The sequence below is a fragment of the Archocentrus centrarchus genome, chromosome 12 (assembly GCF_007364275.1).
Source record: "Archocentrus centrarchus isolate MPI-CPG fArcCen1 chromosome 12, fArcCen1, whole genome shotgun sequence".
Classification (NCBI taxonomy): Eukaryota; Metazoa; Chordata; class Actinopteri; order Cichliformes; family Cichlidae; genus Archocentrus; species Archocentrus centrarchus.
In genome coordinates, this window is record NC_044357.1 from 7,026,879 (window position 1) to 7,040,527 (window position 13,649).

The 13,649-nt window shown below is 44.8% G+C and overlaps 1 protein-coding gene across 1 annotated transcript in view; it reads left to right on the forward strand.

The window, feature by feature from the left end:
• The window catches only part of rapgef1b (Rap guanine nucleotide exchange factor (GEF) 1b), a 38,301-nt gene that overhangs the window by 16,433 nt on the left and 8,219 nt on the right, over positions 1-13,649 (forward strand). The window contains 13 exon segments of the mRNA XM_030742190.1: positions 745-890; positions 1,441-1,615; positions 3,128-3,288; positions 3,386-3,474; positions 3,558-3,713; positions 4,816-4,930; positions 6,219-6,399; positions 6,951-7,472; positions 8,290-8,492; positions 10,502-10,538; positions 10,541-10,662; positions 12,394-12,540; positions 13,046-13,138. Coding sequence (XP_030598050.1) covers positions 745-890; positions 1,441-1,615; positions 3,128-3,288; positions 3,386-3,474; positions 3,558-3,713; positions 4,816-4,930; positions 6,219-6,399; positions 6,951-7,472; positions 8,290-8,492; positions 10,502-10,538; positions 10,541-10,662; positions 12,394-12,540; positions 13,046-13,138 — 2,147 coding nt within the window.

Genomic DNA, 13,649 nt, shown 5'->3' on the forward strand with positions numbered 1-13,649 from the left:
CGCTTTCCTGCTGTTGATTACTATTCTGCATTCAGTTTTTTTTTTTTTTTTCCCTCCCTCTTTATGCTGATGGCCCCAGAATGCCACATCCCGCCGCCATGGAGCTAGGGGGAGATTACAGCAGATAAAGGTGTAATTTTGTCACTGATAAAAAAAAAACCCCACATCCTGCCAGCTCCCACTGCTGTTATTAGTATTTATCTCCTGATTCAGTTTCAGATAGGAGGGAGAGACAAAAAAGGTGATGGGACACAATGAGGGAGCAGTAAATGATCCTGGGATTAACAGAGTGGGAGCTCCTCTCAACTAAACCCTCTCTTCAGTGAACTAGTTGAATTCTGCTAAATTACTCATCAATTATGAAGCCGCTGTCTCTACAATGCACCATAAAGTAATTTTCATCTTAGCACTAACTAGCGCAGGCACACTCGTCTGCTTCGTCTTCGTCTTTCTCACATCTGTGCACATAATGAGCTGCTAGAAGAGCCTAAACAGTAGATTTCTGCTGGAAAGCAAAAAGAGCAGATGCAGATCTGCTCTCCTGGCCTTAAAGATTCCAGTTTTCCTTTGGTGTCTTGCTGGTACTCAACTCTTTACACAGTAGTGCTCAACTCTTTACTTGAGCACCACTGTGTGATAGTGATATAAACATTTGAGTGAGCTTGTGCCACCCACCCACCCACCCAAAAAAATAAAATTAATCAGGCCAGTCATCTTCCTGTGTTTTCCCTCTCTTGTCCATAGACTCGCAACGATCCCATCTGTCCACTTTCACCATGATTCTGAAGGACAAGTTCCACTCTCCCAAGATCAAGAGGACTCCATCCAAGAAGGGCAAGCAACTGCAGCCCGAGCCAGCAGCCAAAAGTACTGAGAAACCTACTAACAAGGTGTGTGCTCCAGCAACCATGTGTGTATTGTGGGAAATCTATCCCTTTCCCACCTATTCCGTGTAATTGTTTGCCTCTTTACTAGACGATTGTTTCCTGTCAGATGTTTTGTGCTCCTGTATTCCATTGTGTCTGCACATGAGTTTTCCCTGCTGGTTCCCACAGCCTTCCAGTCGCTGTTGCAGCTGGCTGTGCTTCAGCAGGTGTCTAAACCCATAAAGACACGAAATGAACTGGGCCGCTTCGTGAATGAACTCCTCTGCTAGCTCTTAAGGCTTTTGGTGTAATGAGTATATTCGTCAGCAGTCCTGCTGTGAAAGACTAGAGAGGCTCAAAGAGCTCTTTGCAGGAGTACTGAGATCACTCAAAGCCACATCACTTGATAGATGGTGCTTTGAACTGTGAGCAAACCACAGGAGTAGTCAGACTGTAGCACCGGATCCCTGATCAAATTATAACTATATTGTCCTGAATTTTTTTTTATGCATTATGTAAATTAACTTTGTAGTCTCATTCTAAGGTACTGTTTGGTGGTTTGTTTGTTTTCTAGAAGGTTAGTAGGCTGGAGGAGCAGGAGAAAGAGGTGGTCAGTGCCCTGCGCTACTTCAAGACAATCGTGGACAAAATGGTTGTGGAGAAGAAGGTGCTGGAGATGCTTCCAGGCTCGGCCAGCAAGGTGCTCGAAGCGATCTTGCCCTGGTACAGGTAGAGGCACGGATTACAGCCACAGGTGAGTAATGTGTTGTACAACACTAAATAGAAAATGTAGGTCAGTGTTATTATAAAGTTTTGTTCCTAGAACGTCGGGTGAATCATAGCACATGTACTTTGCCAAAAAGGCATCCTTTTTTCTTTTTTTTCCCCCCCAAAAAGGTCTGCAGTCTTTTTCCCACTCTAGATTACATTAAAATCACACTGCATCGTTTCTCAGTTTATTCTTATTATTCTTGCCTCTCAAAGCAGTTTGTAAACTAGCTGGTTGCATGTTTGGACTAGAAAGATGCTTGATATCTGAAGTTGTACAAATCCATGTCACGTGCCGTTGATGTGTTACCTTTGTGGAACAGAAATTCATTTCGACTTTCAGATATATCAGCCCATAGTATGAGTCAGGTTGTTTTATTTCCTCTGTGGTTTTAGGTATATCCTTTTTTTTTTTTTTTTGTAAAAGTAACCCTAGCTGCAGTTTTGTTTGGACTGTCAGGACATGTTGGAACTTCTCCGTCTTTGTCTTTGTGCCTTTTCTCATCCATCGTTACAGATCAAGTCTGGAGGTCAGAGGTCACAGATTTTGTATCTCACGACACTGTGTTTAGAAGCAGTTGATGGATTGTTGCTGCAACATTGAGCAGCAGCCATCTCTTGGCTGCTGCTCAATGTTGCAGCCATCACTGCTGCACGCTAGTTACTTTACAACTTTAGGTTGGATGTCTTTTGGCAAATAAGCTACAGTAAGTAAATATTGTTTGATAATATTATCTCTAAATTGCCATTTTAGTGATTAAAAAGCTTTTCCATTGGCTACACGTAGATTATTTTTAGTGATTTGAACTAATATTAGTCAAATGGGTAGACTATCAGTGGGTGTAACTGCAGTGAGGATTAAGCAGAGAGCTTATTTGCCAAAACTGTATTAATTTTACAAAGTCTAGTCAGCCAAATGTATTTATAATCACTCTAGATCTCCCCAGCTCCAGCGTAACCTATGCCCCATACTTGTCCAGCCCACATATTCGTCTCCCTACTCCTATAGCTTCAGTTCTCTCCCACTCACTGTAGGACTAGTGCAGAGACACTGGAAGGATATTCCTGCACTCTGAATCAGCTGCAGCATGTTGGTACAGGCATTCGCCCACACCTTAGTGTTAAGTCTCAAAGTATGATTTGCTAAAGGGTGAAACAACACCCGCTTCTCCTGTCAGCTCTAGCAGCCTTATTCCTACCCTCGAGCTTTTAGTCGAGCGATTTCAACAAATCCCCCTAAAATGTGTTGGTTAATAGATGGTAGATAGATGAAAATGAGTCATGTGTTCTTGTTTCTGTGATTTTCTCACTTCCAGCCTAACATGTCCTTCTCCCATTTTTTTTTTCTCTTTCTTCACACTTCACTGTTGTGTCGTCTCGGATCATTCTCCTTCCTCACCTTTGCTTTCCACACCTTCTCTCGCCTCCTGTGCTTCATATCTGTACCACACACCTCATTTCCCTCTTTTCTCCCCGAATTCCTCTCCTCGTCAACAGTTCGGCGCTGTCTTCTTGCCACAGCCGTGTATATCAGAGTTTGGCCAACCTTATCCGTTGGGCTGACCAAGTGATGCTGGACGGCATTGACTTGGAGGACAAGGAAAATGTGGCTTCTGTCACCAATGTCATCAAAGCAGTGCTGGATGGAGTAAAGGTACGGCTCTGTGCGGGTGGAAATGATGTGACAGTGTGCTAAAGTGGTGTTTTCATAGAGGAGGCTGAGACTAGCTGTGTTGTCTGTCCGTGAACAGGAACTGGTGAAGCTGACCATAGAGAAGCAGGAGCACCCGTCACCTACCACCCCTAATAAGCCAGCACAACCTGCTATCACAGCAGAGAGGTGAGCACAGAGCACGCTCGCAGGAATACAACATTCAGACACTCTACGCAAGTTCCATCACTGACAGCTTTTTATGTATGCAGCAGCGTGCCAGCGGAGATTCCCCTGATAGATCGGGAGCAGGAGGTCTCAAGAAAGACTCCGGCAGCTACCCCTGCAGAAGCTGCCCCTGAAGTACCAGATGAGGAAGTAGCCCCTCCCAAACCCCCCACTTCCTGAAGCCAAAATGCTGAGCTCAGGTGAGGCTGAAATCACTCCAGTTGCGGTTGCATAATTGTGGATTTTCTGTGTATAAGAAATGAAGGGCTGGAGTGTTAATGCTTCTCTCAGCTAGCAAACCTCGCTGAAGCTTCCCGCTTTGGCAGTAAAGTCCCTGGAAGCCAAAGGATTTCCTGTTGCTTCATTTTTGTTTGGTGGCTTTGAGGTTATGTGGTCAGAGGTCACAGAAAAAATTTTGTGACCATTTGTACTGTCGCCAGAAAAACATTTATTCGTTGCAGCTGTTTCATTTTAACTTATAATTTTCTCAGGTCAAAAGATAAAGGACAGAAGGAAGCTTTTATGATATGGAATTTAATTGGGTTTTATTTCATTTTTAACTATTAAAATATTGTTGGGTTTCTCGCAGACCTTTCGTACTCTAGCCTTAAAAATCTGAATCACTCAGATTTGTTTGTTGCTCTTTCTTCCTTACTCTCTGCTGTGTCTGTCAATTTTTTTTTTCCCATCTTTGGATTCTGGGAACAGAGCACAGTTGAGTGCCGAGGCTGGCCAAAGGAGACCCTCTCAGAAGGAGAAGTATGTTAGCCCTTAGGATCATCTGTCTCCATAATAACATCCCACCCTAGACCCCCCCCCCTTCCTCCCCATAAAACTTCTGGATTGGATGAAAGTGCTTTTGGTTTGCATGGTTGCGTTGTCCTAAAGTTTGTGTCATCCTGGGTATTCCCTGAAGACCTTACCATCCAATCAGAAGACCGCCCAGTGCATGAGAATGTATGACTGACCCTATGAAGTGTCTTTTCGCTGGCCTCCATGTCATGGTCGCTTATGTTCGCTCGTCGCCTCATTTTTGACCTGATATTAACTCACTGAGAGAATTTAGATTTGACAAGCAGGAGAGAGTCTAACATGCAACACTCTCACTTCCATCTCACTATGCAGAGGAGGGATGATGATGCGTGTCCTCATGTATATATACATGGTTTTTTTGTGTGCGTACATGTCAGGAACTGTGTGTTCTGCGTGCTTGCCTGATTGAATTTATAAATTTTGAGACAAAACATCCAACATTCTTCTTTTTTTTAATTATTCTGCTGTTCTCTGTTTATCCATCTGTAGTCCTCCACCAGCTCTTCCCCCCAAGAAGCGTCAGTCAGCCCCTTCACCTACACCAGTGGCAGTGGTCGCCCCAATGAGCCGTGGCTCCAGCCTCCCGTGTAGTGACCACAGACAGGTGAGGTCTTAACTTCCAGTGATCTACAGTAATGTGCAAAAGACTTGAGCCACCCTTCATTTCTCTATATTTTGCTTCCATGCACCCAGACTTGTAAGTTTTTCTGTGGACATTGGCCCCTTTTTTTTAGTTTGTTTGCTAAGCCACCTATGAATCATTCATTTACCATTTCTTTAGTTGACTGTACAAAAATTGCCAAATATAACACAGTTTGGTGGAAATAAAATAGTATTTTTTCCACCAACAAGGTGAGTCCCAAAGAGCTGTTAGCTGAAAACTTGGCATTTCTCAGCGTGGCGTGCAGTGTCGTTAAAAAATGTGAGCAAACGATATCTGAAAGTCATATCCTTAAGAAATATGAAAGAATCCAGCAAAGACCTGAGAGATGCATCTGGCTCTCCACTTTATCCATCACTGAAGCCTCATCAGAAATGGTCTCAGTGGAAGGACGGCTGTCAAGAAGCCATTCTTATGGAAGGAAAACGAGGAGAAAAGGCTGAGGTTTGCCAAAATACACAAGAATTGAACTGGAAATCAGTGACAATGGGTCTTATTGAGTGATGAATCCAAATTTGAAAATTTTGATTCTAATCATTGTCAGTATGTACAGAAGAGGTCACAAAGAAGGTTAGCTGTCTGCAAAACATGGTGGGGGGCTCTGCCATGGTTTGGGACTTCATTTCAGCCAGTGATGTGTGGGAGTCTCATCAGAATTGATAGAATTATGAATGCAGAAAAGTTCCATCAGATTTTGATCCTCCACGCAATACCATCTGGAAAGCATCTGATTGGCAACAGCTTCATTTTCTCAGCATGACAATGATCCCAAGCGCACTATCCGTCATGAAGCCCAGACCTCAACTTTATTGAAGCAGTGTGGGATCATCTTGGCAGAGAAGGGAACAAAAGGCAGCCAGCATCCAAAGAAGAGCTTTGGAATGTCCTTCAAGAAGCCTGGAGAACTGTTCCTGAAGAGTACTTAAAGAAACGACAAAAAAGCTGCCCAACAGTTCAGACTATGCTGAAGAATAAAGGTTGTCATACAAATATTGACTTTCAAGCTTGTTAGAATTGCCTTATTTGCTGTATTTTCATTTGTTTCCACGTTTCAATAAATCACTGCACCTAGCTCCCATTTTCCTAACAGAATACCAAGAAATTAGGGGTGGCTCAAGACTTTTGCACAGTACTGTATTATAGAATACCTTTAGTTTATTTTAAAATCCTCAACACACTGTAATGTATTTGTAGGAAGTAAACTAACCATTCAGTGTCTCTGTAACAACAGGAGTATGAACAGGAGTTCCTTCAGAGGCGTTTCTCTGGGGGGAGCCACTCGTACGGTGGCGACTCTCCGCGTCTTTCTCCGTGCAGCAGCATGGGGAAGCTCAGCAAATCTGATGAACAGCTTTCTTCCATGGAGCAGGACAGCGGTCAGTGTTCTAGGAACACCAGCTGCGAGACGCTTGGTAAGAAGTCCAGAGGCTGGGTTTCCAAAGCGTTCAGTGCTGAATAAATACTGGCCGAATCATTCCAAATTTAATGAGGCATAGCATTCATTATTTGTAAGTAAATTACAAAGCTGCTAAAGCTAAGTGGTGGCAATTGGCTTTAGTTGGCCGAAAAGTCAGAAACACTAGTTTGAATAGGCGCTTCATTAATGTCAACAACCTCTAACTTTGAGGTAAAAAAGTGAGCTCAGCAGCATAAAATACATCTGAAACACTGATTGAACAAAGTACTAAAATGATAGCATAATTATTTGGCACATATTGTTGACAGAAAAGTGACCAAACTGTAAAGTAATTACTGTGTTTGCATTAGGTATTATAATTGACTCCTGTTCATAATTTGGGGTGGTTTCCTGAATATTTTCCACATTAGTTGTTGAAAAACACGAAGGAGGGCGGATAACTGGAAACCAAGTCTTACAAATGAAAAGTAAAGTTAAAATCTGTAACACAGGTAGGTGTCTGATCATGAAATGTAAATAAATGTCATCCTCTCTTTACCTTTTCAGACAACACAGATCATTACGACCCAGATTATGACTTCCTCCACCAGGACTTGTCAGCTGGGGAAAACCTGCCCCCGATACCAGTGGGAGGGTGCCTGAGCCCCCTGCCTGAGTCTCACAGCGAGTCCTCTTCCCCTGTTCCTGGACAGCATCCCTCACATCCACGCTTCAGCGCTCCCCCACCCCAGCAGTCAGAATATTGGACCGGCCAGTCCAATCAGACTAACCCCTCACAGTCCTCCCGCGTCAGCGCACCCCCCGCCCTGCCCCTGAAGAAGCGGCGCAGCACCCAAACGTCGCCGTTCCCTGACGGAGGGTCCAGAGTTCTATATGAGCGATTCCCCTCCCAATATGACAACCTGTCGGAAGAGGAACTTCATCCTACACCACCATTCCCCCTTTTCACACCCATCTCACCCATGCCTCAGACAAATGGGGGCGTGTTTGTTTCCCAATACGTTGCCAGTGAGAATGCAGATGTCCCCGCCAGCCCACCACCGCTGCCAGAAAAGAAAAGCAAACACAGTAAGTGAGGGGGAAGAAATGGGCTAGGGACATAATGAGGCAACAGTTAAGGCTAGAAAGAAGGATGAACTTTAAATGAGTAAAATAAGAAGCAGCATGAAGGATAAAGACCCGAGGAAGTGTAGACTAAAGAATGAGATGCTTTAGGAAAGGACACTTACTGCACTTGGCCATCAACTTGTTGCAGCACAGCTTATGTCAAGGAAATATTCCTCTGTGAATAGAGGCAGGAAGTGAATACCAGGATGTGCTACAATGGGTTTGGCTCCAGGGGTACAGAGGGCAGTAGATGGTCACTTCCTCACCCAACTGCTACATCACTTCCTCTCAAGCTACTGTATTATGTCATTCCCCACAGACTGCCCTTCCTGCTTGTTTAAAGACATTTCAGAGTCATGCTTAATTAAAGCGGATTAAATGGTCTTGAAGTGAGTTTAAAGGGATTCTGAAAAATACAGGCATAGTACTGTTCATCCTGTGAGAATAGCTGTATGATGACATTTGCATCATTGGAAGAGCTTTGTCAGTCCCAAGAAAATAACTGATGATGTCATATTGATGTGTTCGTGGTTGGGCCTTCAGATGTTTTTAGTAGCATGCCTGGGTCACCAGGGTGTTCATGCAGACAGAATTTAATGAAAAATGTTATTGCGTGGTGGCTCAACACTTCATTGTGACACTTTTTTTTTTTATAGCTCTTATAAGTCTCCCAATTTGCAAGAGCAGCACTGAATATATATTTTTAGACTTCAAGGTTATAACCTCAAGCAAAATAAACAATACATGTTTCCTAATCTATTCAATCTCTTTCCTCCAGTCCTTCAGTACATGCAGTTTGTGGAAGACTACTCAGAGCCGCAGCCCTCCGTTTTCTACCAGATGCCACAGAGCGAAAGCATCTACGAGCAGCGCAACAAGCGCTTCCAGGAGGTCTACGGCTTCAACGACTCCTTCAGCAGCACCGACTCGGTCCACGAGCCGGTGCAGCCCCCAGCATTGCCGCCAAAGCAAAGACAACTGGTAAGAAACCGCTCCACTGAAAGGGCCACAACCTCAGTTTATTTGATATTTTGTCGCGTCTCATAAATTCTCAAGGCTGGAGCAGATAAATAGCTGGGTTCCTTCATTTGGGCCGCGTGCGCAAAGCTGTAATTTAAATTCCTGAAATTGCTCAGGTTCGTTTAGAGCAAATCTTTAGAGCCATGAAGCCTCCGTTGATGAAACTGTAATTTGTGAAATTACACCTTGAATTGCTAAAAAGTGTTATGTGCCCGTGTGAAGAGTACAAACAAGCATCTGCAGTGGTGGTCCCTGCTGGCAGGAAGCAAAGAGTGGGAAAGAATGCATGCTGCAAGTACATTCCAGCGGTAATCCTCATCAATTTTCTTTCAACTCTCCTCCTCTCTTGTTATCTCTCTCACCTATTTGACTCCCTCTCCCACCTCTCTCGCTCTCCTACTCTCTTTCTTCTTTACCATTTTCGTAGCCACAGCAGACGTCTGTGCATACGTGGAGGTGTTTGGTCGTTAGCTGGAGATAAGACCTGCCTTTATCAGTCCCACATCAGATCCAGACCACTTATCTTAAATCTGGGTCGGCGTCTGGGTTAATTGAGACAACCGTCTGACAATGAGTCAGTGGGGAGAGAGTGGAAGAGACACAATAGGATAAGTCGTAGCAAGGGGAGGGCGCACTGCAATCAAGCAGCTTCTTGCTATCTGTAATAGATTCTTACACTGGCACACTATTTGCTGCTGAAGTTGGAACATCATTGGTTACTCTCCATGTGATCTTTCTTATTATCTCTGTGCTTCTCTTAACTACTTTGAAATAAGAGGGGTTTGGGTACAAAAGATGTACACATGCTTGTGTGCACCAGTCACAGTTTAAAGGCTTTTGAATTACAGTTTAATTGCAGTTATTGGTTTGGGAAGACACAGTCCCGATGAAGCGGATCAGCTGAGTTTTAGATGCTTTTGTTTTTATGTAGCTGTGAAAATGTTTGAATTTTAATCCACATTTTTTTGCCACATTTCCATGTGAGATGCAGGGTCCTCACAACGAAACACAACTGTCTTTTGTCCTGAAATGTGACTGCACATTTGTGGACAGTAAACAGATGACATGTTTCTCCAGGGTACAGTAGAGAGAGAACGAGGTTTTGTGACTGAATAGCTGCCTACCCAGACCACCTTCCCCTTCCCTTCGTGCGTTGTCCCCTTTCTGCCACCAACAACTGTGTATTTTGAGCAGAGTGCCCAACTTTTATTTTTTATCATTCTTTTGTCTGCGCATACAGTCGGACCGCGCTCATCTCTGCCTTCCTGCCCCTAGGCCTAATCTGGCCTCGTGTTTTGGACTTGATGAGCTCGTGGCCCAGTGGAATAAGCCTGTTTGCCTCCTCCATAAACCCATGTTCCAGGCTTACACGCTTTGGCAACTTTACAGGGCTTTGCAAAAAAAAAAAAAGTCAATTCAGCGGCTGTGTGGATAAGGAAATGGGTGAAAAAAAGAAAAAAAAAACTAGAGCGGATCATATTGGCTCTGTTTAGAGCATGTTGTAGCTGGCCTGGTTTCTGTAAAGCCCTTAAAGCTAAGGACATCAAAAGGTTTATTGGGCTGTCACAGTCAATATGAATCTGTATAACCTGCACACATCACATGTCCCTCCAGTAATTATGGTTTTCTAGGAAAACACAATACAGTAGATTCATAATCAGACGCATTTGAGCGGCAGTAGTCTGCTCATTCCCTTCTCTGTTGTATTTCCATCTGCAGCCGATGAGCTGATGTTTCTCAGCTGAACTAAAAAAACCTCCTAAGCTTTCACCACTTTAACTTCACTACTCCACTGCTGACCTTTGATTAAATCTGCTCTAATACGGTCTTGCTTCCTAGTGTAATCAACTGTCCCCTCTTTTTCTTTTTCTCTTTTAACACCCTTTTTCCCCTCTTTGAATCCCCTCTCACTCTCACTCCCTCTCTTTTTCTATCCTTTCTTTCTTTCTCTGTCTTTGTTTCCTTCTCAGGCCTCCCACTCCTCTTCCCCTTCTTCATCTTCCTCCTCCTCTCTTTCCTGCCACCTCCAGCCGTCTGTAGCGGCCATGGAGGAGGCGGGCTCTGGCTGGGCCTCAGTATGTCTGTCTCTAACTCCTACCTGATTGGCCAGGCATCCATGACCACACCCACGGTAAGTTGCCCCCCTCCTCCCCGCATCCGAACACTCCCATTCTCCACTCCGGCTGGGTGCTGTGTGGTCCTGGACCGGTCCAGGGGTGGCTTGACCTCTCTGTGTGTGTGTGTGTGTGTGTGTGTGTGTGTGTGTGTGTGTGTGTGTGTGTGTGTGTGCGTGCGCGCGCGTGCTCCATATGTAAATGCAGTCTATTCATCTACACCTGCACCATTGACATTCCCGACATGACCCTCGAGCATTTGTGATTTGTTTGCTGTGCGGCTCCCACATTCATCCATGTGTGCATTTGTTTTAACTGTGTGATTTTTGGTGGGTTTTTTTTTTTTTTGCTGAGATATTAGATATTGTTTAATATTGTGTGCCTTGTGTGGTAATGAGTATCTGCAGTTATTTGTCGTGATCGTGTGCAGCCTCCCACTAGCCAAGCTTGCGTGTTTGTGTGCGAAGCATTCCTCTGCAGGTAATCATTTTATCCTTTTCTTCTTTTCAGTCGAGCTGTAGGTACGGAGCAGCTCGCGTGTCAGCCCTTTGGTTTCATGTCAGCCATCAGCAGCTTCTTCTTTAAGGGTCATCTTGTGGTTAATCAGTGCTGTGTTCAAGTTAGCACCCCATAGTAGACTTGGCTATGTGTTACAGCATTCTGGTCAATATTTTTAGGAGGGGTGACCCATCGTGACCCCTTGGTGTGTGAGGCACGCTGAGACATGGTGTGGATCACCCTCAGGGTATCTCCAATGGAATGCAGCAGCAGCAGATGGATCTGATGGAAAACACATTCCCTCTGTTTCAACCGCTCTTCCTTCCACTTCTTCTTCATCCTCCAGCGTGAAGGCTCTTGACTATTAACTCTGGCCCTCTCACTGCCATGCTGTGACCCCCCCCCCCCCCCCCCCCCCCCCCCAAAAAAAAAAAACAAAACAAAAAAAACACATGCATACTTCCACACCTCCCATTTGCTCATTTCTGTGGAATGTTTGCATTCCTCAAATCCTCAGGGCATGATGTTTTTTGGGGGGGAATGTCAAAGGTGGAAGGAAAGCCTTCCAGGAAAGCTGCTTTGCATATGTTGAGAGGGATGATGTTTAAAGGAGTAGAGAGGAATTTCACAGTTTGTGAATTTTCAAGATTTGCGTTGCAGAGTAAAAGAAGAATGAGATTCTTCAGTTCCAATTTCTGTTTGGCTGTGCATGAACACGCGCTTTCATCTGTCTGTGTGTTTGTCAGTGATCTGTGTCTGCACCGCTCTGTGCTGGTATGCTGAGACAGGGCTGCTATGCGCAACATGTTAAAACAGGTTACTGCTGCCAGGCATCTCTTCAGCCGGCCACATAAGCTACCACACATTTAGACATCTCTTGTCAAAACACACATACATACCAAGAGCCGATGCGAGCTTATCCATGTCGCCGTTCAACATTTCCCTCTTTTTATCCTCAGTGTTAGCTCACTGGGAATTTTTATGTTGTGTTTAGTCCCATTTTGATTTTGTGTGTGTGTGTGTGTGTGTGTGTGCACAATTCATGTTCAGGCACATCACTCCCATAGCTGAAGGTTTAATGGAGGTGTTGGAGAATGAGGTGAACACACACCCCTCTCCATGTCTTCTTTCCATTGTGTAGATTCTTTTTCTACCTGCTCTGCCTTCTTCTTTCTGATCTCTTAGTCCTGTCTTTTTTTTCTTTTTTTTTTGTCTTCTTTGTTGGTTTCTTTCTTTTCCACCAATCGCAGAGCTTGGACCAGGTTGCCTTGACCAATGCCACCATTCTGGATGGCAGCGGGGGCGGGCCCAACGGTTCCCTGGCTGGCTCAGTGGGTTCTATGGCTGTCTGTCTTCCTTCTGAGTCTTCTCTCACTGACTCTCTCCACACCTCAGCGGTGAGCTTACGAAGGACAGATGTTGGAAGCACAAGCAGGATACTTATGAACCAGCTCTGTGAAACAGATTTAAAAATGTGATGCTGGATCCCTTCCCCTGGCAGATTGGTCTTAGATCACAGCTGTTTGGCATACAGTATTGTTGCTCATATAATAATATAGTGACTCATTCTCCTAGTGGTATCTTTGTTGTCATTATCACTGCCCACACGCTGTCTGCTGTCTGATTATTGGTCCTAAAAGAATCCCAGTGGAGCATGTTGCACTGCATGTTCTTCTTGCCAGTAAATATTATTACCTGTTTATATATAATGCACTCCAGTGCCACCTGGTGGTCATGAGAGCGCAGAGCTGGAAAATCCATCCCTCTGTAGAATGCCAGACTTCAACTAGCTGCTGTCTCTCCTCCTTAGCCACATATTCTCACTTGGCGTCTGCTCCACCCTTAGCAAACACTCTCCGCTGCCCTTACGCCTCGGTTTGTGTCCCTCCTCTCTTCCCATAGAGCGAGAGCGCGAATGACGAGGGCGGGGAGGGAGAGTATGTCAACTTGTACTCATCCAGCCAGGCCAATGGGGAGCTGCCTCTCTCCCTCAGAGTAAGTAGCTGACCGCCACGGGTGAAAGGTCAATTCCATTTGCACGTCCCATCACTTCAGGGTATGAATCAATTCAGATGCGGCGAGGGATTTTAAGCAAGGTTGGCAGATGTCACTCTCACATCTGTTGCACACCGAGCAGCTTTTATTGATTCACCTCCTGGAGCGATGATGCTGAGATGGAATGTGAATGCAGCCAAACCTGACTGAGCATGACTTCAGGTTTATAGGTTTGCCTGCAAGGGACTCGTGCGCTCTGGCTGGTGTCTGTGGAAAAGATGTCCATCTGTATGTTGTTGTGAATGCCTGGCTGATGATTGCTGTCTCTCTTTCTGGCTGCGCTTCAAGTGTAACAAGTGTTTAACCTTGTTCCAGTCTAACACCTAACATGTCACTGCTCCACAAAAAAAAGGGGGGGGGGGGGGGGGGTGATTCTCAGTGGTTTGCTTCTTTTCAGTTTTCCAGTAACACTCCCCATAAGAATCTCTGTGCACCTGTGCATGTGTGACAA